This window comes from Chanos chanos, chromosome 5 (genome assembly GCF_902362185.1).
Source record: "Chanos chanos chromosome 5, fChaCha1.1, whole genome shotgun sequence".
Lineage (NCBI taxonomy): Eukaryota > Metazoa > Chordata > Actinopteri > Gonorynchiformes > Chanidae > Chanos > Chanos chanos.
In genome coordinates, this window is record NC_044499.1 from 20,589,868 (window position 1) to 20,615,849 (window position 25,982).

Consider the following 25,982-nt stretch of genomic DNA (forward strand, 5'->3'; position numbering starts at 1 on the left):
TTTTTTTTTTTTTTCCAGTGACTAAATCCATGGGATAAAACGTCTCATTAGCATGCTTGTTAACGCGTTATGAATATTTCCCTCTCTTTTTTCGTGTACTCTTATTTTCCCTACTAGCACATTCTTTCTCCGGTTCTTTCTGTCTGTCTCTCTTTCAGACCCTCCCTCGCTCCAGCCTTTATACACTGTCAAGACTGTCTCTCTCCTTGTCATCAGTCTTTTGTGCTCTATCGAAAAAATATGCATTCTCTATACTGTGCAAACACTGCGAAGGGCCGAGACTCTCAAACAGTCAAAACAACACCGCTTTCTGGCTCCGCCCATACTGTCTGAGTGACAGCGTGCATGCAGGGGCGTAGGAGAGTTCATTTGCTCATAGAGGATCTTCAGGGGCATGGCTGTTGTTTGAGAGTGAGCGGCTTTGATCCGGTCACATGTCCATGTTGAACGCTCTCATAAGGAGGTCCAGATCCCCCACACTAGCTGCTTGGAAGAGCTCAGGTTGGTCCATGAGCGACAGAGCAAGACGAAGCGCCGCCCAGATGTTGCTGGACATGACCTGGTGGCTCCTGCTCTTTCTCTGCTGGTTCAGTGCTGTCAGGAAGTTACTCACTGCCTCTCTGTCAGAAAAAGAAAGAAACAAACAAAAAAGGTTACACTGCCTGAACATTCAGGGTACATTTTTTAATGTTAGCATCTAATTTCAAGAGGTGTGTCGAAATGTTTTTGCTTTTCATCTGTCTTTTTTACTGTGCTTAGTGTATGGCACATCAGGGAACTACATTTCAGGAACTACACCGACATGAAGAAAACACATTAGAGTTTATGGACTGGGTGTAATTCTGTCAATACTGTGTACTACCAGTAAAATCCACTAGAGGGCACGCCAGTTTCTAGCTCCACAGTACTACAATGTTTGTTCCATGCATGTGCATTTTTATTAGCACCCTCATAACTAACAGTAGTTTTGCTGAGGATATGCACAGGCAGAGGCTCACAAGAGTACAACAGACCAGAAATGAGGGAAACTAGAGTACAAGAAAAATCCCAGAAAACATCGAAAAACAATTTATGTGTCTGAGGTCTCTTCCTCCAACTATGATAACCAAACCAGTGGCCATCTACCTGGCACTTTTACACATCACCTTAAGCATGACAGGATGTTCACTGTAAGCACCAGTATTCAATATACCCTGTACCCCTCATTTACTCCATTTTGGCAATTACTTTCAGATCACTACTTTTCATTCATGATAGCTAAAGACAATTAAACACGGTTATGACTCTCAGTCGGTGGAGACTCTGACCGGTGTGCTCCCAGGTTGATGCAGCTGATGCCCAGGTTGTAGCGTGACCTGATGAAGCCAGGCTGGAGTTCCAGCGCTCTAGTGTACGCCTCCACCGCTTCCTCACTGCGGTCGCCGTTAGCCAGCGTGGCGCCCAGCCGGTTCCACAGCAAGTAGTCCTGAAAAATGGGAAAGGATTTGATTTGCTCTGGAACCCTCTTAACGGGCCTCAATAATTCTGACATCTACACATGTACCATATTATTTCCTTTATCTCTGAACTGGTAAAAAATAATGTCCATGAGTGAGAAGGGTGTTGTTACCTCTGGTCGTACAGACAGAGCTGCATTGAAGGCTTCCACTGCCTTGTCAAACTCAGAGCTGAGGTTGAAGAGAACGCCCAGGCCAGTCTGTAAGTCAGGATCCACGGTGTCTGTGTTCAGCTGGGCTGCCTCCTGATACAGCTCCAACACCTCCACCAGCTGAGAGCTAATGCACACGCACACATATATACAGACACACTCTTTTCATCAGGCACACAAAGTTATAATATTTCCTTTTTTTTCTCATTTTTATCTCCCAATTTCCAATGTCTTGTGATTACCTGTGATGCCTCCCCCAACTAATATGATGGCAGTCACTGTGTTTTTTTCCACACTCTGTGCAGAGAACACTATTCGTGAGAGAACACCCTTAATGTATATGTGATTGACTGTCAGTAACTTAAGTCAGACACTAAAGGGGAGAATGACCCTGGCCGACACTGGGAGGGTAATAAAATGTCTTCACTCAGACCCTCTCTTTCTTTTCCTCTTTTTTTTTGGCTAGAAGTTTTTTTTATTTTCAATTTGATATGGGGACAGTATAACAATATTGATTTTTATGCAAAGAAACACATTAATGTCTCAGCATTAAAACTAGGGGAAGCAAAAGCACAATGAAGGTGTTCAGGTTCTGGTCTGCAATGAGAAGAGGAGGAGAAACTCATAGATTGTTAAGTGAGTTGAAATCTACCATCAAGCAGAGGGTGTGAGAAATAAGAGGACTGTACCATGCCAGCGTGGAGATGGGGGAGATGGAAGATCCCCTGCGGTGGGGCAGGGGTGAGCCGTCTAGAGGGCTCCTGTCCTGGAGGAGATGTCTGTATTTGGGATTATGTCTGATCCAGCGGTGAAGAACCTCACACGCATCCTGCTGAAGACCTATGTTCGTCAGGCTGACCGCCAGGGCCATCAAAGCCGTCAGATTATTGGGGTGAAGCTCCAAACACCTGGGCACAGAGATTATTAAAGCACTCTTAATTATTATTAACGCTGAATTAATAAAGTACATTGAACTGAACTGACCGAGAGCAAAAGAGGTAATGAGAGAGAGGGAGTTATTTGGGAGCTACGAGGTTATTAATGACAAACCAAAACAAGCACTGCTGTATTGTGACAGTAATTAATGACCAAGACAAAGCTGTATACAGAGAGGGACTCTTACACACTGAGTTTGGCAAGCAAGTCATAAATTTTGGGCAATCTGATTGGCTGGTGGGAGGAGTAGGAGGGCTGTTACCAAAAATGTATTTCTTATGATGCTGTAAAGCAGTTTGTGCATCAAAGCCGTTCCTACAGTGTAAGCATCGGTTATGAAACGATGCAGCTGATATTTAGGGAGCGCTTTGCGTCTCTGACCTGATTTAAGTATTCCATTTTGCTTTCTTCACTGACATCAAACACATCACTTCAACTTCTGTCTCCATATTGTACAAAACTACATTCTAACGTTAATGTACTTGTGCTTTTACTGTTTCGAGAGAGAAAAGCCAAAGCCGTGGCTTAATGGATTGGAAGAAGAAAGAAAAAAAAAAAGGATTTAACTCAGATGTGCAATCAGACATTAATGAGATGTCTGGGAAGCCTCTGGGGGATGGTTCACTGAAATGTTTCATCTACAGAATGAACATCTTTGCCTCCCTACAAGCCACCCAAACTTTAGATGGAGCTCAAAATCGTATTTTCTTAAAAACAAGTGAGTATATACCCAGTTCTGCAGGAGGGACCGGTTTGTGTTTTCTCTTACCGCTGAAGGCAAACAATAGCAGCCTGTTCATTTTCATTCTCTGCCTGCGTGGTCCCAAGAACTTGCCAAGCCTACAATGGGAACAGATTATAGAACTAAATAACACCATAACAAACAAACACACACTCATCACGAATACATAAAGACGTTTGCCTCAAGACGCTGTTGGGGTGTGGGGGGTGTAGTCGTTTGTGTTTTCGACTTTGAGATGTCATGGCAGTGTCACTGCTGGTGTGGAGATGGATTTGAAATCACTAATGGGCTCGTTTGACAGCCCAGAGGTAAAAAAAAAAAGAAAAAAAAAGCAGGCGCCATCTGTGGTGTCGGGGGATTTCACTCATAAGACGACACGTTTAGCTTTTCTATAGGGCACTGAAACAGTACAGAAAAAGGTCGTTTGAAGGGAGAGGGAGCATAAAGACATATTTCTTCCTATAGAGTCAAACTGAGGCACAAAAGATTGCTAAATATTCTACACTGGCTGCTCGCATAGGATTTAAGGATTAAGTTAGGAGGCAAGGCAATATGCTTTAGCGGTAGCAATATGGCGTTTTTTTGTTTGTTTGTTTTTTTTAAGTGACCCACACTGACAGATGCTTCACGAATATTACAAAGACCACTAATCCAAAAATTCCATAGAATAGTTTGATAGTTTCAAGACACTATTTTCCAACCACACCAAACTATAACTATAACAAAGTTCTAAAAACTAGGAAAGTGGCATGAGACAGGACAAAAAGAACCGAATCCCGACGGTCCATTCGGTGAAGTTCTCTTGGTGCAATACAGCACCGATTTATTGAATTCAGTTGATCAGGTAATGTGGGGCAGAAAACAGGATCTTTAAAGAAAAACAGAGGAGTGAACAGTGGTCAGTGCTCTTTGTCCTGCTCTAAAGTGTCGGACGGTCAGAGTGTGAGTGACCGCTGAAGACCTGACCTCAGAGTCTTGAGGGTCCTGAAGGATGGCCGCCTCCAGCAACAGGACTGCGCTGTTCAGATCCCCCTCTCGGCTCTTCTGCAACCCCTCCTCAAACGCATTGGGCCAGTCCTTATAAGGGTTGTTAGTGTGAAAGTGGTAACCCTGAAACTCAACATAAAAACAGGCCATAAAAGCTCCTTATAATTTAATTTCTGTTCATCTTCAGTGTTATACTTGTTCAATTTATGTCATGTAATTATATGTGTATGTATATGCTACATTATGCATCTCTCTGAATGTACAACTATTATGTCTTTAAAGGATTTACTACAATCAGTATATTAGTCACTGAATTATGATGCCATGTTCCTTGTGCTAAATGTATTGATTACCTGTGGTTTCATAAAATGTGAAAAGACTATATTTAGACGTTTGCAAAGAGGCGTTTTTTTCATCTGCTAATGAGTGCGGAGAGCTGAACTGTGTCCATGGTGATCATTTGATCATGCTGAGGTGTTTAATATTGCAGAGAAAACTGCCGCTTGATTTCTCACGTTCACAGAGGCCGCAGTGAGACAGAAAGGTCACACAACACAAACCTCTTATCTCACAGAGACACATAAATTAGTATTCCAATGCTGTGGATGGCACGAGAATGTTTTTTTTTTTTTTTTTTTTTTGATGTTATCCGTCTCTGAATGACATTACTGCTGCTCCGAATCCTACTCCTTCTTTTACTCCTTCTCCTCCTCCTATTAACTACCAATAATGATAGAGTATGTACTTCACATTACCAATTAGCTTTAGTACTTCCTCTCTTCATCTATTTTTCAATATGGTCCAACTGATCAGAAATGTAAATCTACAAGATGACATTTTTAATACACTGTTTCGCTTACTTATTCGTCACCGTCTTTGACACTATTCTCTGTGTGCTATGGCTGTATCTTACAGTACATCGGGAAAAGCTGCAGAGGCCAATGGCAGTTGTGCTCGCTTTGTGTTCAACGCTTTTTTTTTTTTTTTTTTTTACACAAAACACATTCAGATGCTTCAAAATGAACTTCCTGCCATCTGCTCACACCAACGCTCGCACAATGCTAAAGATAAGAGAGAATTTCAGATTAAAGAGACTATTATTTGACATCTGGAGGCTACGCTCTTTGATGTGATAATGCTTTCCACTCATAACTCAATAGCGTATTGATTGTGTCTTCCATTTAAAAATAAATGAATGCTTTGCATGGTGATGACATCAGAATTGTTCTCAGAACACAAGGTTGGGTGAGGGTTGGTAGAATAATGGACAGTTTAACGCTGAAGTTACTTTTTCTGGAGTCAGACCTTTGGGCTTAGTTCAATCCACACTCAGACCAGTGTTCATCTCATAGAGTATCCATGTGCCAAACAAATAGGCTGTGACTGACAATGAATGAAGCCAATCGATGAGCCAATGTGTAGTAAAACACAAAGTGCAGTACCTTCTCATTGGGTGAGAAATTAAGGGGAACCAGCCCCTCGCTGTCTGTGTCATCCAGCCAGTTTCTGCGAGCTAGCTCCTCCCACTCTGCTTCCATCTTATCCCAGAACTCTGTATCTGACTAAAAAGAGAACACAGAGAGAAACACAAGAAAACAGCTTATCAACACAGACAGTTAGACTGTTTTAACTGGCTTTAGATACTGTGAAGTCTCGTGTAGCTAGAAATGTCTACTGAATGTCTACTAGACCTTTGCTAGGTTGTAAGGGATACGATCATCCCCTTTCAGAGGCCAGTTAAAAAAATCTTTAAATAACAATGGCCATAACATGTCAGTAGATATGAAGGAATGGACAATATCTAAAATAAAAAATTGATTTTTCCAAGCCATGATTAAGTACGCTTATTGTTACACTTTGAAGAATAGCAAAGTGTTCCAAACGCTGAGAAATAGAGTGTATCCAATCAACAACTGGCTCTAACGAGACTACCAGTGGACAAATTGCACAAGGTACAAATGAAGGCCAAGTATGTTTTGACTTCATCAAGGCAAAGCAAATGGCTTTGCTAATTGTCCTACATGTACTGCAGAATCTGTATTTTCTTTTTAATGTCACTGGTGATGACGTTTATCACTCTCTACTCTGACTAAATCCATCTGCTTGTCTTCAGCAGAGCATGTCACCATCATAAACACTCTCTCACACGTGCACACACACACACACACACACACACACACACACACACACACACACACACACAAACATAAAAAATAATCAATGACAATATGTGCGTACCCAGACAGAGACACACATGTATTCACAAGAGAGCTTTTGTTTATTAATGAGCATGCGCTTTGTTTTAGAATCACTGCAATGCAGGTTTATGCCGCAAAGACAAAATGTCACAGGCTATTTTTTCTGGGTTTTATTTGCATTATGGATTTGAATCATATATCATCTGCTAGAACTGCTGGCATGATCTGATTACAACATAAAATTCTCCAATTACTCATCTGCTTGACTCAATGGTCAGCATGGTGAGAGTGGAGCGATATGTAATGGATGTATATGGATGTGTGTGTGTGTGTGTGTTCATGAAAGGGATATGGGCTTGTAAGGGATCTGGCAGTTCAGTATAGATCATGACCACAGCAATGATTCCACTTACTGTCTATCATGGCCTATAGATTGACTGTGTATGCAATAAGAGGGTATTACCATTCCAAATGACCCTGTGTGTGTGTGTGTGTGTGTGAGAGAGAGAGAGAGAGAGAAGTATGCATATGTACAAGAGTCTTGTTTGGGTATCTATGGTCTTGCAGTACCATAGACACCCTGTTTATGCTACTATAAGACCTGTCCGTTTATAGTAAAGGAACTGGTGATACTTTCTCAGATTGTGAATTCACGTAGAAGAAATGACTTCACAGAAAAATAACACATCTATTTCAAAGTGTTAAAGTGCATTCACTGATCAAATGCAGACAAAAACTCACAATAGGAACAAGAGAAGTCTTCCCCACAGCTTCAATCAACTCCTCTAACCGAGTCCTGGGTCTTGACGTTATCAGGCTAGTGCAGGAGCAAACCTTATGGCGTCTTCTCTCTCACCTGACACTCATTTAATGAGAGTTCTCAGTCATAACTCTACTCAAACCCAGACCACACACTCTAAAATACTCCCCTCCCCTACATTTTCTGTGCATTTAACATTCAGACCCAGCTGCTACTGCTGCGCTCTCAAGGACACATGCTTTAAAGTCTCTTTGGTTCTAACAGACCGTGATGTCCATAACTCTTACACACACACACACACACACACACACACACACACATGCATGCATTAAAAAAGCGCAGACTCTGATGAATCAATGATCATCTGATCATTAAAGGGAAATGATGAGTGATGTTCAGTCTTTAATTCAGAGACTAGACAGCCCAATAAATCACTTCAGACCACTCAGAGAGATCACAAACACTAAACAAAAGGGACTAGAACAAAGACAGACAGGCACTCACAGCTATTTGATTCATATGTACATTCATGTCGGAATGGATGATGCGTGGAGCTGACTCACGTCGAAACAGACACAGTCTCATCTCAGTGAGATCTGAGTGGTAAGATCTCTCCCACATCTGTCTACGCTGCCCCGAAGCTGCTCTTTCATCAAGACAAAAAGGCACCACGCAGCTCTTCTCTCTCTCTCTCTGGTTTCTGTGATGTCATACGCCTCTGCTAGACAAAGCTGATCTCCTAATGGAGTTCCAAGCGCAGGGCAGATCTTGAGCAGTGGAGTCTAGCTAATCTAACGCGTCTTATTTAACAGTTCAGTCATAAGATCCTTGATTAGCTGGAATCAAATGTGACTGTGTTGAGATGAAGTTAAATCTGAACACAGTCTGATTCCCCTCATGAGGATTGTGTGCTGACGACTGAATTTCCAACCATTCTCTGGTTTAGTTCTGATCACAGATCCCATCTGATGCTCCCCTATGACCTCTGGCGCAGGAAAAAAAAAAGCACCATCAGAATTACTGATGCTCAGTATTTCTCAGTGCAATACTTTAGATGTGAGTTTAAACTGGGAGACTGCAGGGATCATCAGAAATTTCCAGCCAAATGTAATATAATTTGATGTTGCTTAAAATATGCTTGCTAAGGTTGGGTCACTGTGTGTAATCCAATAGTGCACGTGTATGATCATTTACCCAGAGGTAAATGGACGAATGTAATGAAATCATGTCGGTGCTATCTATAGTTTCCCTCTGAACTGAAGAAACAATTTGAATCCTGTGGGTCTGTCTCTCTCTCTCTCTCTCTCTCTCTCTCTGTGTGTGTGTGTGTGAGTGCACAAGTGTGTGTGTGTGTGTGTGTGTGTGTGTGTGTGTGTGTGTGTGTGTACGTGCGTGCGTGTGTGTTCTCACCTCCACAGCAGCCTTCGCTCGCACAAACTCCTCCTCCAGAGAGTGTTGTCTCAACAGGAGGGAGCTGCTCCCAAACCTCTGGGGCTGCCACTGAGCAAACAGATGGACAGAAAGTGAGAGAGACAGGGGGAAAAGACAGGGAGAGAGAGAGAGGCAAGGTCAGCCAACAGTCTCTCCCTGTAATCTTATCTGTGACCTTAGATCACTTTGGCTGTCAAACAAGTAACATTAGGGCAGGAAAATGTTCTGAGATGGAGGAAATAATTTATGCCTTGAAACATTAAATGTGCATTACACATAATTTCCCATTAATACATTTTAATTTCCAAATTGATGGAACAGATCCCAACTGTGATTATTAGTCACTCTTGACAGAAAGATAATTAGTCACCAGCAAGCACATGCTATAAACTGTGGCTAATTCCAGGTTATTCAGCTATCACTAAATTCTCTATGTCGTGTCCCATATTCTGAAGTTCTGTGACAGTAAAATATCTTGTAGTGCAATCAGCAGTTTGAGAATGTTATGAAGAGTCTACAGAAGAGCAGAGACCATTGGTAGGAAGTGATTGTTAATGACAATGACCACCTGTGTTGCTGGACCAGGGTCAGAACCAGTACTGATACTCAGCTCCAGGGCATGTTTAGAGGACAGATCAGTTTTAAACTCTGCAGACCTACAGAAGGAAAGAGAAAGAGGGAGAAAGAGAGAGGGAGAAAGAGAGAGAGAAAGAGAGAGAGAGCAAAAATTCAGAAATCCCTCAAAATTACCCAGCATACTCAAAAATGTACATGTGAATGTGTTCATTGTATTCACATTGTGACGGCCTCCGCTCTGTATTTGTGTTGTGTGCAGGTTCGGTGTCAGAGTGGGAGGGTCGTCCCGGTTGATATTGGGCACCTGGGTGTTCTGATCTCCAGGTGTATAAAAGCCTAAAGGGAACTGACGGTTCCCTCTCTCTTGCCCTTCCCCCTTCCTTCTAACCCTTTTCTGTTTCTCTTTTCCTCAGGCCTCCACCATTTGTTTCCTGAGGATTTTGGTTGCTGCATTACAACACCCCCACACTTCTCTAACACACATCCATGCCTTGCCTACACTACTGATACTGCTGACTACCAGTCTAATTGTTAAATTATGGGTGTTTTTTCTTTTATAATAAATTTGCTTTGTCCTATATGTGATCTGTGCGTGTTCTGCCCTTCTTTTTTGTCACCTCTTTTGAGCCGAGTCGTGACAACATAATGATATTTAACTGGGTTCCTTTTAGAGACTGGTTTTGACAGTGAACTGTACGATTCGCCCCAGGGATATTGGCTGTGCCTTTCCAAAAATGACTGAGATTCATAAGCTAGGCAAAAAAATATGTTTATTTTTGTTTTCCAGTTCTCAGATTCTGCGGAGGTGTGAAAGCTAATTCAACCGCGCCGTAATCCCAGGCGTCTGTCGGCTCACACACATGACTTTGCAAGGCCAAAGGTGTAAAGTACATGTGAGGAGACTATAAACACTAACTTACCAGAGCAGCTCGCTAGAGGAGTGATGCGAGGTGCACCTCCTCTTCTTGTACCTCCACTTTCTCCCTCCATTCACGGCGATCTCAGGGTGAAGGCTCACCTCCTCCCATTTCTCTAGGGGAGAGGAGATGCTGACTGAGCAGGGGGGAGAGAGAGGAAGCAATAATGAGGTTAGCTACAGTTAATCTGGAGATTAGAAAACCAAAGGGAGCCTTTAGCTTTATTTTAAACTGAAAAAAAAAAAAAAATTACATTACCGATGCAATGTTTTGCTGAGGGCTATCACAGAGATAAGGGAACGGCATGTGAGCTGCTGGCTCAAGACTACCATGCCAAATTGACTTAACAATACTGTCTCATGCACAAGGCTTGCCAGCAGATAAGGAAACAGAGCTATGAGCTGAATATCCAATTGTGTGCACGGAGAGTGGGATAACACAGCAATGCACTATATTGCCTTAAGCTAACCAGACGATAGGAACTCAATAATGTTACGGCTCTCAGTGGTCTGCTGTGAATTATGACTACCCAATGAAGCTGTTGGGGTCTAGGACCACCTGCAAGTTTCTGAGCAATGTTATGGTAAAATGACATAAAATTCAGAGAGAATATGAAGTAAATGTGGTATGAAAATGACAGATAAATGCGGAAATACCAACATCATGCACTGAAATGAGACGAAACTTGTTTGTTTTTTGTTTGGTTTTTTTTACACCCATTCCATCTTTTCAATTTCACACTTTTCAGTTTTATTACATGCTTCCCGAGAGTGCCCTTCAGCATCCATGATTTCTGATCAGGCAGCCAGTGACACGAAGAATGAGACCCGGGATGGACGAAAATCTAATTACTGAGAGAGCATGGATTACAGAAAGCCTTAATCATCAAGTTCCCTGTTTTAAACAAGAGCCATCCAGCCATTGCAGAAATAATCAATTTGTAAATGATGGGCTTTCACACGGATTATAAGACGCTTTTTCTAATCAGATATTCCAGTACCCCACTGCTCTAGAACACAAGAGAGAGATCATTAGAAAAGGTAATCTTTTAAAATAAGGTCAGATAGAACACTTAAGATAAATGCAGATCGCTTAAAAGCTAACAGGATTTATTTTAGCAGTGTCCGAGGTCAGTGAGGAACCAGACAACCTGTTTCTCACAGAGCATAATCATTAATCGGGAACTGTGTACAGCACCATGTCTGGAAACCAAAAAACTCCACGATGTGCACGGCGGTTGGAGACGGAGATCAACTGGGAATCAGACACAATTTTTTAATAGACAGGACTGTAAGATTCTGTTCAGGTGTGATTTTTCATCAGAAATGGCTTTATGTCTGATGATGACAAAACTTGGCAGCATATAAACATATGCTTCAGTGGATCAATATTCATGCAGGTAAATGGGAAAGTGTTTGGAAAGGTCAGGAGGTCATGAAAGTTATTTCAGCACCGGTCATTAGCCATGAAATTTGTGAGGTGTAACTCCCCTTTCTTACAAACATTTAAATTCACATTGCTGAATCTATAGCAGTGTGGGGCAGTGGGCCTTACGGCAGTACTAAAGCTCCCATGTTCTGAGGAATGAAATTAAGATTTAGCACTCCTGTGCTTAAGAACATACAAGCAACACTGCAACATACTGTTTATAGCTTCAAGTTTCATGTAATACAGCTGATATTTTGTTGAACTAGAGTTGGTATTTCCTCTTGTCTCTGCCTCTGCCTTGTCTGTGTCCATGCCTTTGAATGTGATTAAGTCCAGTCAGGCTTCGCTTCCTTATCGGTTTTAAGAGTAATCATTTCCTCTCCTTATTTAGGGCAGACATGAAGCTTAGCAGCACATTGCTGACTTTGATTATTGTCAGAGATGGACATAAAGGACACCAGTCGTCTTATGGCCAATGCCATTCCTGTTTGACGTCGAGTTGCAGCCCTCTTAAGGTGAAGGCACAATTAAACTAGGTGTGGAAGGCCAGTGCCCTCCACATATGTGTTTTTAGGTGAGGTCTGCTGTTAGATGGAATAAGTCAGATAATTTAATAACAGGCGAATCTGAAGAACAGTTGCCCACACCTGCCTGTTAAACAAACCTAAACAACCCAAATTTTCATCCCTCTCTCATGCCTGTTCTGAAACCGTCCAGCGGTGTGATACTGGCCCAGTACCTGAATCCAGGGAGGTTCTCTCTGGGTTGAGCGCACTGGGAGACAACTGGTCCGTGTCCACCAGGATCAGCTCTGTCTCATCCGTCTTCTTCTTCCTGCAGGGGCTGCTTTTGGAGCTGTGTCTGCGGGAACTCAGCGGGCTGCGTCTCTCCCAGCACCACCTCCTCTCCGTCGGCTCACTCAGGTCCACCAGGTCCAGAGCTGTAGACAGGACTGCAAGACAGGAGAGGGGCCACGGGCCAGACATTTTACTGTCGGGAGGGGTTTAGTATGAACTTAAGTCAGTCCAAATGACTGAGGAGCACCCTTCACCCATCAGTTCCAATGATCAGTCATTTGGACTGTCATTTACAGTATTATGGACAATAATGGGTAACTTAAAAAAAACACACACACACACTTAATATTTACTAAATATGTTTAAACAGACTTGACCTCCAATTAGGTTCTTGTGTTGCACTCAGGCCAGAAGGGGACACAGAGATATCACATGCTAAGTTTGCTCTCTGAGGGTGGTCAATTTTCTCACTGGTTTATAGCAGTCTTAACAGGTAGTGTCATTTGTACTTTGGTTAATTCCATCATGTCTGTAATCGATTGGATAAAACTCAAACTAACCAAAACGGATATGTGCATTTTAATAGAACGCATCCTCTGAACCATAAAACATCTCTCCTTTGGCTCTGTTTCATGAACCAGAGGGTCATTGCACTTTTTTGGTGCCCTCATTTTGACCTAAGCTGATATTATGTAACTATAAAATTCATAAGAGTACTTTTGCTTAAAACTGTCCTTGACTTTAGCTGTGGGAGCGAGGAACTACAAAGGAGAGAAGGAACAGATGAACAGATGAAAGAAGAGGGATGATAGGGCGCAGTACCTGCTGTGTTGGAGGTGACTGGCTGCGTGGCTCCATCGCTCTTGCTCTCACTCTGAAAGTCATCGATGGAGGGACTCAGTAGAGGACGACTCTCTTGTTGCTCACTTGCCACCAGCTGCCACAGACAAATACACCACTTTAGTTTTCAGTGAATCATATCATATCATTACTATAGTTACGCCGTCCTTTCCACGTCACATTGCTTCTTGTTGTTATAAGTCATTACTAATAGTTAGCCTGAGATACAATGTTTCTAACTTGTTTCATAGCAACAATAAACCAGTTACCTGTAGTAGTGCAGACAAGGCTCAACACATCTGTGTTACTGTTGTTACACTACTGTGGCGTAATGACAGTTGGCCTTAGTGAAAAGGTACTTTAATAGCATCTATAAGGAGACCGCAAACCTGACAACTTTCCGTTATCTGTGAAAAAGGGTGTAATGTAGGCTTGGACTACAGCTGCCCTCATCACAAGTCAACCCTGAAGGCAACGCAGCCTTCAGCCATCACTTCCAATTGACCACTTACACCGTGAGATGCAGTGATGTGAGGTTGAGGAGTAACTTTGCAGTTCTGATGCATAATTCAGAGGTAGTGTCAGAACACTGACTGGAAGATGGATGGTCTTGTCAAATGCACTCTTATTTTTAGCCGTGGTAACACGGGCACAGTCATTGCTAAATCTCAGCGTATTACAGCCATACCGTAATACCTCATCAATGCACTTCCACACTGATACGCTCTAGTTCTCCAGCTATCACCTGTTATGTTTTAGCTAAAACTTTTTCATATTTACCACATGGTATATCATATATAGGAGGGGGTTTCATTCATCGAAAGATGGTGTGAAAACAATTTTGTATGCGTGAATTTGTTTTCCAGTTGTGTCAAGAGCAGCTATAAAATACCTAGGACTTATATTTCACATATTTCATAGCTCGGAAAAATTACGACAGGTAGAAAACTCCCCTGACCTCAAAGAAGACTGCAGCTTGGTGAACTTTATATACTGTCCATGACAACGAGCCATAGCAGAGCCTGGACTATACATGTTCTCATCAACAGTCAACCCTGAAGGCAATGCACCCTTCATCAATCATCTACAGGCACAACCACACAAGTTCACATTTTAAAAGTGGTCATCCTATTTATATATATATACTGTGTAGGCCATGGAAGTGGTCATATATTTTATCCACACCAGATCAGAAACCACACTTAATTCAATATAGAACATGTATATCTTGGAGTGTTTCACCTCTGACAGCTCAATCACCTCGACAACCGTTTATTAATTCTACGGCATCTAGGTAACTCAAGGTTTATTGCCATAGCCTACAAAATGACAGAAGCCCTACAATACAGACAAAGATCCTTTCAGCTGTTAAAAGGATAAACTGCGCATTGAATAATGCAATAGAAACTACTGTAGCAACATTTAGGAACATCTGAAGTGGTTGAAAGTATATCTACTCCAAAAAGCCAGCACTATATAAAAGACATTTCTCAGAAAAAAAAAAGCACAAAAAAACCTTATGTCACCTCAGGCTGTGCAGAATGTTCCCCTGAACATTCAGAATGTAGTTGAACAGTTTGCTTCCAGAATTTTCCCCCGAAGGAGAGAGTTACTCATTTTGAGTATCAGACCCCAGTGGTTATGCTTCATTTCACCTCTTTTTGACTTTTTTCAGCTGATCTATCGGCAAAGTATTATTTTGACTAGAAAGTCCAGCGAATCAAAGTTCAGCAATGAAAAGGTCCTGAATTCACCTTTCTGGTGCTAATTATTATGCATTGAGGAACTTCAAGCCCAAGGCTAAGATTCGTAAAGAACAAATGCAAAATCACCCAACTAGCAAAGCCCAAACTGTCAATCATTCTGACTTTTCACTCTAAAGCCTTAATCCTGAAAGGATGTTACTGTACAGCAAGACCTACTCAGACTTTCAGCAGTGATATATATAACCTGCATGTACCCCAGCTAAATTTTAAGAGCGCACATCGGCAATCCAATTAAAAACTTAAAAATCAGTAAAAATCCATAACTATTATAATGTGCTGCGCATAGAAATCTAAGGAATACTGTCAAAATGCTGAATGCCACACCATACACTGGATATATGACATACTCATAATTAGATTATATAAACATGCAATTCTGTCTGAAAAAAATAAAAAACACAAACCACTTACATGCAGCTCAAAGCCAAAATGACACACAGAAAATACACACACACGCCGTAATATAATATGTCATAGCTGCTTATGGGGTGTTTTTATCATCCAGAACTTAATTCCAGAGACAAGTCCTAATGGACAGGGAGGAGAGTTTTATTTAAAAAAAAAAGGAAAGAAAGCTGAGAAATTCATAAACATTCATTGTTTTGATAAAAAAAAAGGAAAATATTTGAGAAATATTCACCAGTATATAAGAAAAAGAATAAGACTGACTAATCCTGTTACTCCACGGCAGAAGGGTAAAAAGATCTACCTGAAGATAAGGATCAGAACTGACATTGAGTTTTACGTGATGAAAGGAAAACATTGATCCATTGTGCAGCTTCATCCCCATAAGGCAGCTTCTCTTAGAAAAAGAAGACATTCATTTGCCTTAGCAGTTTACATCTTTCATACACACATTTCTTCATGTGTGTCTTTTGAAAGATGAATTTGAATTCAGAGCAGGTAGCACCAAACCCTTCAGCGTCTGCCACACTATGGCATTGTTACCATACATAAAGAAAGTGCTTGGTGCTTCCTGTAGGTGGGTGTAGGTGTTCAGCCCACCTTGGTTGTCACGGTGAAGAGGGGGTTTCCTTCTGAGGATGCCTTACTTGGTAGCTCCTTCATCACCATGGCAACAACCCTAGGGTCTTTCCCCTACAACAGTAAAATCAACAGTGCATTCTCAGTTTGCATTCAGCTTTATCACGGGAATTATCAATCGGCTGTCTTAAGGAGACTGACACTGAACCAAATTCAGCTGGAGTGACAAGGGTTTTCAATTCTTTGACACACTTCGATACTTGATGCACCATGGCCAGAAAACATACAGTACACCTTTAAAGAAAGTTGGAGCGGAACCGACAACATATGCTTAATGCAGACAATAAATGCAATTTTTAAATTTTTTAAAAGTCTTTCATCTGTATTAGAGAACATGTCTTGAAGTACATTTTCCAAAAAAACCCCAAAAAACAAAAAACAAAAAACTAAAAGCAACATAATGCTGTTAGTTTACTCTACATTCCAAATGTTTTCAGACACTGTATCACAGTCAAGGCGCCCCCAAACCCCCAACTCGCAAAGCAATTCTATGGCCATAAGCCCATCTCGATTTTAGACCATCCATATCAAAACAACACGTTTGCTGAAGCAACAATTTACAATGAAAAACAATCACGCTATTCTGGAAACACTATTAGGAACAAATAACCATAATCCCAAGTGTGGGCCGGCTGTGAAAAGGGGGGAGTAAACATCAAATGGAAGTCTAAACCCATTTTAAATGACCACTGCTCTGTTCAGGGATGTGGCAATGCACTGCTCATGCTTATAGCTTTGCTTTTAACAGCCCTTTGCCCTCCTCTGATGGAGCTAAGCACTTAAGTAGTACCACTGGGAGCAGTTCTGCGACAACGTCCTGACAATGCAGAGAGCCATTTAAAGCCCAGTGTGTAAACGGCTAAAAGCCCAGGTGCTGGGAAGCTGACCTCACCGTGACGTTAAAACATCTAAAATGCAAATCGTACAACATTTTGTCATTCGAGTAAAAAAATGACTTAATGAATTGTTATTTCCTCTGTCCTGATGACAGGTAAGTAAAAGGCTTGGGTGATTAGAACAAAAGGTCCTATGTCTGTATAATTTTTACTTAACAAGCATTTCTTAATGCATCAGAAAAAAAAGTGTATGTCCTTGTTTATATATTTTGGATACATTAATACAGTGATCATATTAATTGAAAAGATCTTGATAAAGATTTTAAAATAGCTGATTTTCACTTTCACTCATCAGTTTGTCAAAGTGGATGCCAGGAATGTTCGACAGAGGTTGATAAAAGTTGGTATCTAATCTGTACACGGCCAACACTGCATTAACGCGGATTCCCTCCATATACGCCGCGACGTGTTATGCTCACAGAGCTTTAGGAGGAAGACAGCCTGTAGGGTCGTTAATTTGAACCCGAGCTGAGATATTGGTGTCAGTGGTAAAATCTCATAATGAGTGCTGGAAGCAGATTCAAACAGATAGTTAAGTAGACCTTACTGACATAACAATTTGATTGATCTGCCTAACAGCCTTGCTTTTACGTTTGAGCCTTAATAGAAATAATGACATTTAAGCATGGATTCATTCTTGAAGGTTTTTACAGGGAACAGACACCGTTAAGGTAAAAATTGTCAGTAAACTGAACGTCGGCAGGGCGACTCAAATACATTAAAGAGCCAAATCTGAAACTGACTGATGTAGCTGAAAGAGGACATTTTTTTAGCCATAAGCATGGTACAAACAGCAGCTGAAGACCTTGACTGCATATGGTTTTATATATTTATAAAAATTCCTCAAAGTTATGTAATGATGGTTGAGAAGTGTTGAGTCAGGGACTGACTTTTCAAAAAGAGCTTTTGCCTTTCTATACCATTTATAGCATCACCCCATTCATATTTGAAGAAGGCATCGCCCAGCCAAGTTTATACTACCAACTGTGCTTTATCAGGTTTTCTTTATTCATCAATTTTACATTCAAGACCTCAAGATTACATAAACATGTTAGAAGTCACTTTAGGACAACGTTTTGTATTATCCTCTGTTGAATTGCAAGGTTTATAAGGGAACAACGATCATAAGTACACTTGACACTACACCACTCCTAGTTTAAATGATTGATGTTTCCAAGAATACCAGGGGTATAAGACAGCTTACGTTATACAAGACAATGTAAATAGGACATGGGACATGTCTCATGGCAAACCGAAAATAATGAGGAAAATCAGTCTGCTTTTTCCATCTGTTTATCAAAATGCTTCTTTGATTCTCCGGCTGTTCTCATATATTGTATATGAGGGTGAATCTGCCTGACTCTTAATAGACTGTGCTCCGCACCAACGGGACCATAAGTGATGTCTCAAATCCACTGCTGTGTACAGTTCACTTCATGTTAGACTTCTCTGTATACCAAGACTGCTTTTCTCTGTGGTGTGTCCAAATACTTGCACTTTGGGAGGCGCCCATTCTCACCAGACCTAAAAATAAACCAAACGGATGCATGACAGACAGCTAACCCTCAGCAGTACCGATACCAACATCTTCCCACAGTTCACATCTGTCTAATTGCATTAGCAAAGCAAAAAAAAGACCTGGCGATAAGTGCTGGATCTGTTGTTTTTGCATGATGGTTAAGCGATTAGCATTTCATGGACGCTGCCACGGAGGCAGAGAGATTCTATGACGAGGGAAACCTTTTTGGTTTAGCTGAGGTATAGGTTGAAATTTGATTAGACATAGATTTAATTTCTTTGGAACTGAGAATGCTCATGTAATCCATTTTGGGAAGTGTGGAGACATTTGAGTGAGTAAAGGCCTTCCAGTGTAGTTTTGCGCCTGCAAAAAATGGCCAGCAGCTTCTTTTAAACAAGACATTTAATTCAATTCAGAAACAAATACTCTTTTTAATAAGCTAATATGTTGGCTCATCTTCTGCAGCACTTGTGTTGTGGCTTTGTGTGTGAACTTCACAGTTAAGTTGCCCTCACACACAACAACAGAAACACATTAAGTGTAGTAGGAATGCATTATGTACACGAGACTGAGAGAGACACAGAGACCTGATAGGAGCACTTGAGACACTCGAGGCTTTACAGCTTGGAATGACTTTGTCAGTACACGCTTCAGAGACAGACACAGTGGAAAAAAACAGAATCAGAGGGAAGGAAAAGCTTCAATTTGTGCAGGCTTTAACCTGCCTTACATGGAACCATGTCTTACTGAGGTGCACTTGCTGTGTGGCCCTGGCAATCTTTTGACTTTCTGGTCTCAGAGGCCTTTGCCAATAAACACAGACCATAAAGTTTCTAAAGAAATGTTACATGATGTATGCCAATGGAATAGATAACCTAAGGAATGCATACTGAGTCTACCACCAGCAGCTATGGATGCAAAGGAATCTTGAGTTTCAGTATTAAACACACGCTATTTCAATACAAACACACAGTAAACACAACATAAATTCCTAACATTGCTTAATTAATACTGGGAGTGCATGTATGAATCCATGTGGACTCCCAGGGTTAATTTAACACCACTGAACTGGCGGTGCAGGGAGAGAATGTATCTGTGCTCCGTACAGTATCATGGTTCATGGGCAGCACATTGGACTGTTTTAGAAGATATGGCCAAGTTTTAAGTTTTATTGTACAGTATGCCCAATGGTGTAAGACTGTACATGGAGGACAGAGGCATGTGGCACGTGTGTTCATAATGCAGCAATTATTGACTGTTTTATCTAATACCAAAAATGTATATTGCATTGTAAATGAGTTATTGGACAAATTTAAACAGGATGTACAAATATTTCCATATTGCAGTACTGAGTACACACACACACACATACACACACTTTGGTACTGAAAAAAAAATTATATATATATAATTTAGTTTGTAGAATGTTTCATTATAGACTGTGCCTATATGAATATATTGTTGACAGAGATATTCTAACCAAAAGGATAGGGGAAAAAAAACAAAACAAGAACTCTTTTATTTTGAGTTTCCTTCTTCAGGCTCCCTTTACTCTAAGCACCCTAAAAATGACAACTGGGGAGAAATACATGTACTGGTGAGTCTGCCTGCTTTTATGTTTATTTCCTGTTTGTTTCCTAAAGTCTCCCTCACACTGAATGTCAAATGCATAACTGCCCAAAAGTGCTTAGCCAAGCAGTAAGCCTTGTTCAGTTCGAGTTTTGCGAATCAATAGATTCTGCTTAGAATAGAATAGAATTTTTGCCACATGAGAATGTCCTGCTCTCACACAAAGCTCTTCAAAATCCCTTGGAGATGTCAGTGGTTTAGTTGAAAAGACATTTGCATGTGTCGTTGTTTAAAAGCAGCACACGCTGAAGCTACAGAATGGTATTGGTTTGAGTTCAGTAAAGAGCACAGGACCTGAATGATGCATTGTGTATTTAGCCATGACCTACATGTAAACAACAAACAACTTGACATCACTACTTGCAGAACAAACAGTGTTTTTAAACATCTCATGAAGAATTTTACTCAGATTTTAGAAACATTACTAGTTCCTCTCCTGATGCTACTGCTATTTCATAGAATATAAAGTGTATTGTAACTTATATGAGGAATTTTTGATCTGCCCCTTTACGATTTCAAATGTATTTCTGAAGTTCAGTGGCCATCCATTGAACATGTGAATTTGTTATAGATACCGCTGACCCTCAAAGTCATCACGCTGCTCAGAAAAAAGTCAGCTATTCATTTTGTTACTGCGGGACCTGAATCATTCTCATAGCCTCACAAAAACAATGCATCCCTATATAAGCCACAGGGTATGTTTGATGTTAGAGCTCTGGAGAACAATGTTATTTAAAATGTAGATATTTGCATATGAAATTATACAACAATTTCCAGCACACTTGCTGAGTTAAATAAAGCTGCCTTGAATGCAGTCCATGAAGTACCTTGGAGAATAGCTCAACAAGAGGCATCATTCATTTTTGCTCATGGTGGAGGTCAATATTTTACTCTCTGGGCCATATTAGCTGCTAATTAACAAAATGTATTAATTAATTTTTCTAGTTCATTCCACTACTAAAAGGAAGCGTGAAATGTTTTGTCAGAGTAAAGCAAAACCTATAATGTCAGTTGAGATGAAAATTAATTTTATCAAACCACATATATGAGTTTTCATTCCTCAGTCTGTATTGCTATAGGACATGGTAAAGCACAGATAAAAACGATATTTGCCTTGAAATTACAAGGATTTTCATGCAAGGCCACAAACACCAGGTGTCATTAGACATTGTTCACAACCCAAACACTCCCCTTTTCAAGCAGCATTTCTGCATAAAGACCTGTGATCTCTTGTTGCTACTCAAGGCTAAATCCATTCACAACGAACAATGACAACATCGATGATAAATCTCTGAAAAGCACACGGGGAAAATTAAATATCGCTCAAAGGCCAGGGACAGGAGGGGTTGCCAGGACGGGAATAGACAGCATAAACATAATCCATAAGTGAAACAAGGGTACAGGTTAGCCTTCACAAGCCACCGCTATTGCTCTTGTTTTGACCTCGATTCAGGCTAATCCCTTTGCCCCTCCAGACCCATATCGACTCCAGAGCATCCCAGGATTCGGCCCTGGTGGCCACGCAGGATGACGTGGTGTGCACAGCTTGATCTGGTTTAGAGAAAGTGGTACAGAATCAGCAGCCTCGTGGCTAGAGCAAATCCAGATGTTCCAGGGGATTAGCCGTTAGCGTTAGATGTGATGAAGACTGGCCTGCCTGGAGACTCTCATCCAACCCATTTGTTCAAGACATGGCAGAAGACAGTAAATATTAAAGACTTAACAGAGATTGTAGAAGGCATTTTTCATTTATAGCGTCCATAGACAGAGTTGTTCCACTTCACCTGTAGGCTAGAAGTTCTGTCTATGCCAGTGGGAACATAGTGTCCTGCTAAAGACAATGAAATTGAGGATGTGACAATTTACCTTTCAACTAATTTGACACATGTAAGAGCTGAATGCGTGAACAAAAACAACAAAGTGAAAGTGAAGTTTCTTTTCTTTCTGGTTTCCTATCATCCCCTGTCTCCCTAGGTTCAATTTCCAATCAACTTCCACTCATCTTTTTTGGAGGTAAATTTCCTTAAAAAAAAAAAAAAAGAATTGCTTAAGTCCAAGCATTCTGATAACAGGTTTTATTGCTGCCACTACAATAGCAACATCTTATGACTTTCAGTCATTTTATTATGTACTAGGGCAGGTGCTGGATTCCAGTAGACTCCACTAACATTTCAGGTTTTTTTTAGTTACGGTGATATATCTGGAGAAGACAGTGAACTGCCTACTGTATAGTACTGTAGTCTAGTGTACTCCACAATTTATAGTTTAAATAGCCTAACCACGGCTTCCCTTGCATCTCTTAGCTTCAAGGCTGTGGTATGGGTTTGTTTTTTGTTTTTCTTTGTTACACTGTGTCAGGCCATGTTTTTTTGGTGATACAGCTGAATCTTAACTATTCTGTCCAGTTCTTAATGAGTATTTGTGAGGCTAATGCTTTTTCAATGTTGCTAACCATGACTGAAAAATTATTGTTCATTTAATTTTCATTTGTATGTATTGCAAAGAGAGTGGAAGCTTCATTATTAACAGAAAGGCACTGTCTGCATGATAAGTGGTTGGAAACAGATAGAGGGGAAAATTTCTGCTGTTTATGTGCTTCAGATATCTGCATTCTGTGTAAGTGTTTGCTTTCATATGCGCAGTGTCCTCACTGCTAGAACAAGGTTTCGGTAAACATCCTATGTTGACCTAGTATCTTGGTTTGATGTTTGTTTTGCACACATCATTTTCAAACGGTAGCTACAGTTCAATGAGAGTTGAAAATGTTTCAAAAGCTTTCATTTTCTTTCAGTCTCTTTACCGGAAAATTCAACATATTTAAGTCATTACCACTGATTCTGATAAAACACAAACATAAGCTCTAGACTGCATCTATTATGTTGACTTCTTTAATGGTGCATCTCAGCAGTTCATACCACTTGGGATTCTTAGGTTACTGAGCTCACGTGTAATGTTCACATTTTAATGGGAAAGACAACAACAGGGTGGACATCATCAGGCAAGATCAAGGGCTAGGCTCCAAAAGGAAAACTAAATATTTAGCAAATTAATCCTCAGAACACATGTGGTAGAGCAGCATTTGATCAGATACCATCATGTGACTTTGTATCGACACTAGACTATGTCCTTATGTTCATTTTGATAATCTATTTTTTGCTGTTTATCAACTGTCTCAATTTCTCATCAACATGCTTGTTTCTGTATTATGGATATTTCTCTCTCCCTCTCCCTCCCTCTCTCTCTCTCTGTTTGTGTGTGTGTGTGTGTGTGTGAGAGAGGGTGTGTGTATGTATTAATATAATTCAGCTCTGCTCAGACATTCAATGCTCTCATTAAATGCCCTAAAACTGTCAATCAGTGAATGACTCAAAGTTTAATCAACTGCATGAAAAAACACAATGGGGCTGTTACAGGATGAATGACACTTCCATTTCAGTTCAGTTCACTTGCATAGGTGAAATCCTACTGTTGGATCTGAGAAAGAAAATCCTGAATGGAAAAGACAGTAGTAGGTACCCCTAGAAACATCTCTTGGCCACAACTTTATTTTAACTGCTCCTAATTCTCTTGCATTTAGACAGCATTCACAAAAATCGTTTTTGCAAAAAATGTTGCACTGACCATACAAATCTGTGACCAACATAAAACAATTAGTTTCATAATTGAGATGAGATGTTTGTTTTGACTTATGTGTTTAAAAAAAACAACAACATCTGGTTTATTTGCCTCTGGCAGATCAGCTTGACTGTAAGCTATAAATAAATTTAAGTAAAGGATTAGTTAAGGGTTATTGTTTTATACTGTGTACTGCAACACAACACAAACCTATACTTGTGCTGACATTAGATAATATACATTTGTATTTATGATATTTAACATATTTCCTGGAATTCCAAAGAGTTTCAGCATCCTACTGGCCAGGGCTATGAGGGCTGAACTTGGCTACAAGATGAGAAATTCCCAGCATGCTTTCAACAGAGAATGAAGAGTTTCCTATAATAAGTGAGAAGACTATAGTACAATAAAGAGCTTTCTCATGCTCTGCTTTCTTTATTCTAGACTCTGAGAATACTGAAGAGGACACGGTGTATCCCAGAATCCTAAAGAGAACTGAGTCAATGAAAAGCCACAGCGTGAGGGAGTTGATGTCTCATGTGTGTTTAAGAGAATGGGCGCAGAGAATGCTTCTGACTACTGATCTGGGGTTAGTAGTAAGGTTTAACATTAGGACAGGCTCAGACTGTGGACAGCTGTCTTAATAACCATGAGGTGTAGAGAGTGCTGATGCAAAAAAAAAAAAAAAAACTTTTGCTACCAGAGAATCTCTGTAAATCAATGAAGTTCATTTTCTGCTATTCAGAGGGCTGGCATGAATAGTGACTTGACATATGTTGTACTCAGTACAGTCTCTGATGTGCTAAAGAACAAGAGAAATTGCATGGCAGCTTTGCTCTATACACATCCCTGCTTATTCAGCAAGGAATACTTAAAATCGAACCATGCACAGTCACACACACAGCACTAGGAGCAACAGAGCAATCCTGAGTGTGCTGAAATGGTATATTTTTTTCTCTCATGAGCAAAAAGCTTCTTTTCTCTCTAAATAATGGTCACTAAAGCTGTTGTATGTACAGGAACATAAGGTTAGCATCCACATTGTTATGTCTGGACACTATCCAACATGAACAATGGAAAATGTTCCCTAACTAAACCTCCAAGACATACTCCCTGCTTTGTGAGATGGGAGACGTATTAATCTTGAAAGCTAAGGAGTAAGTTTCACCTGATGGCAGCTCCCCACCGTGCAAGCGCAGCAACATCATTAGTCATGTGAACAGGAGCACACAATGTCTGAGTTTGTATGTCTCTTACCAAGGTCATACAATACCCCCTATGAATTGGTACCATATGCATGTTTAGACTACATGCATGTATGTCAGACCATCAATGAACATGTTATGGATCGCTAGTTTTGCTAGCATCAAGTAATGGGAGGTAAATACATCCACGTGGGGTTTCAAACTTCAATAAACACAAACGTGCTCGTCTTTAATGACATGTAGAACTCGGCACTTCGTACTGTCAAGTGGGTCTAAAGCCACCAATACAAACTTGGGTCTCAATATTCCTATGCAAACTTGGATACCGATATGATAAATCATACTTCTGAAACAAAAAATATCGTTTTTATGATTTATTAGTCTTTACCACTGATTAATAGATTATGCAGTAGGACTGGGCTTTTCACGTGACAATGTAGACCTTACAATGATCCAGCGAGGATCCAGATAACTCTATTTCTCTACTATAGGCTACTGTCTGTCAGCAAACATTCTGGTGTTCCTCTAAAAAAAGGAGTGTAATCTTGCTTTAACGGCGAAGTCAACAATACAGTTAGGTTGGGAAATACATATAGGCATCTTATATAGGCATAGGGAGATAGAAGTGTATGTAGGCATCTGTAGAATCGTTACGTTAAACACTAACCTACCAATTTAACCAAAATTGTAAACCGAATTGAATTGTAAACCGAAATGAACGCAGTCGTGAACTACATCGGTAACTATACTGAACTATTCCAATCTCTCTTGATCCCAATCACGACCACGTTTTCAACTTGAAATTACTCATAACGCACGACCTCACAAATCTAATCTGATTTATATGGATAAATAATTTTCTATCACAAGCATTACATGATTGAATGTGTGAAATGTCCTTGAAAACAACTACATATACATTTCCCCCATGCCTCACTCATTATTTAGGCTAGTTTAACAGACGTTAATTTTTTTTTACGCATCGTTGGGCAGAACATATGTGCTAAGAGAAAATAACGTATCTTACCTGTGAATGTGCCTGGTACAT

At 40.5% G+C, this 25,982-nt stretch overlaps 1 protein-coding gene across 1 annotated transcript; it reads right to left on the reverse strand.

Annotated features, from left to right (window-relative positions):
• Positions 1-430: 430 nt before the first annotated feature.
• pex5lb (peroxisomal biogenesis factor 5-like b) lies at positions 431-25,982 on the reverse strand. Its single transcript, XM_030774171.1, has 14 exons — positions 25,962-25,982; positions 16,032-16,124; positions 13,243-13,357; positions 12,363-12,575; positions 10,199-10,331; positions 9,268-9,358; positions 8,682-8,771; positions 5,756-5,875; positions 4,293-4,436; positions 3,354-3,424; positions 2,338-2,556; positions 1,610-1,775; positions 1,308-1,465; positions 431-620 (listed from the first exon to the last, which is right to left on the reverse strand). The coding sequence occupies exons 1-14, from the start codon at positions 25,980-25,982 to the stop codon at positions 431-433; spliced, it is 1,824 nt and encodes a 607-aa protein (XP_030630031.1).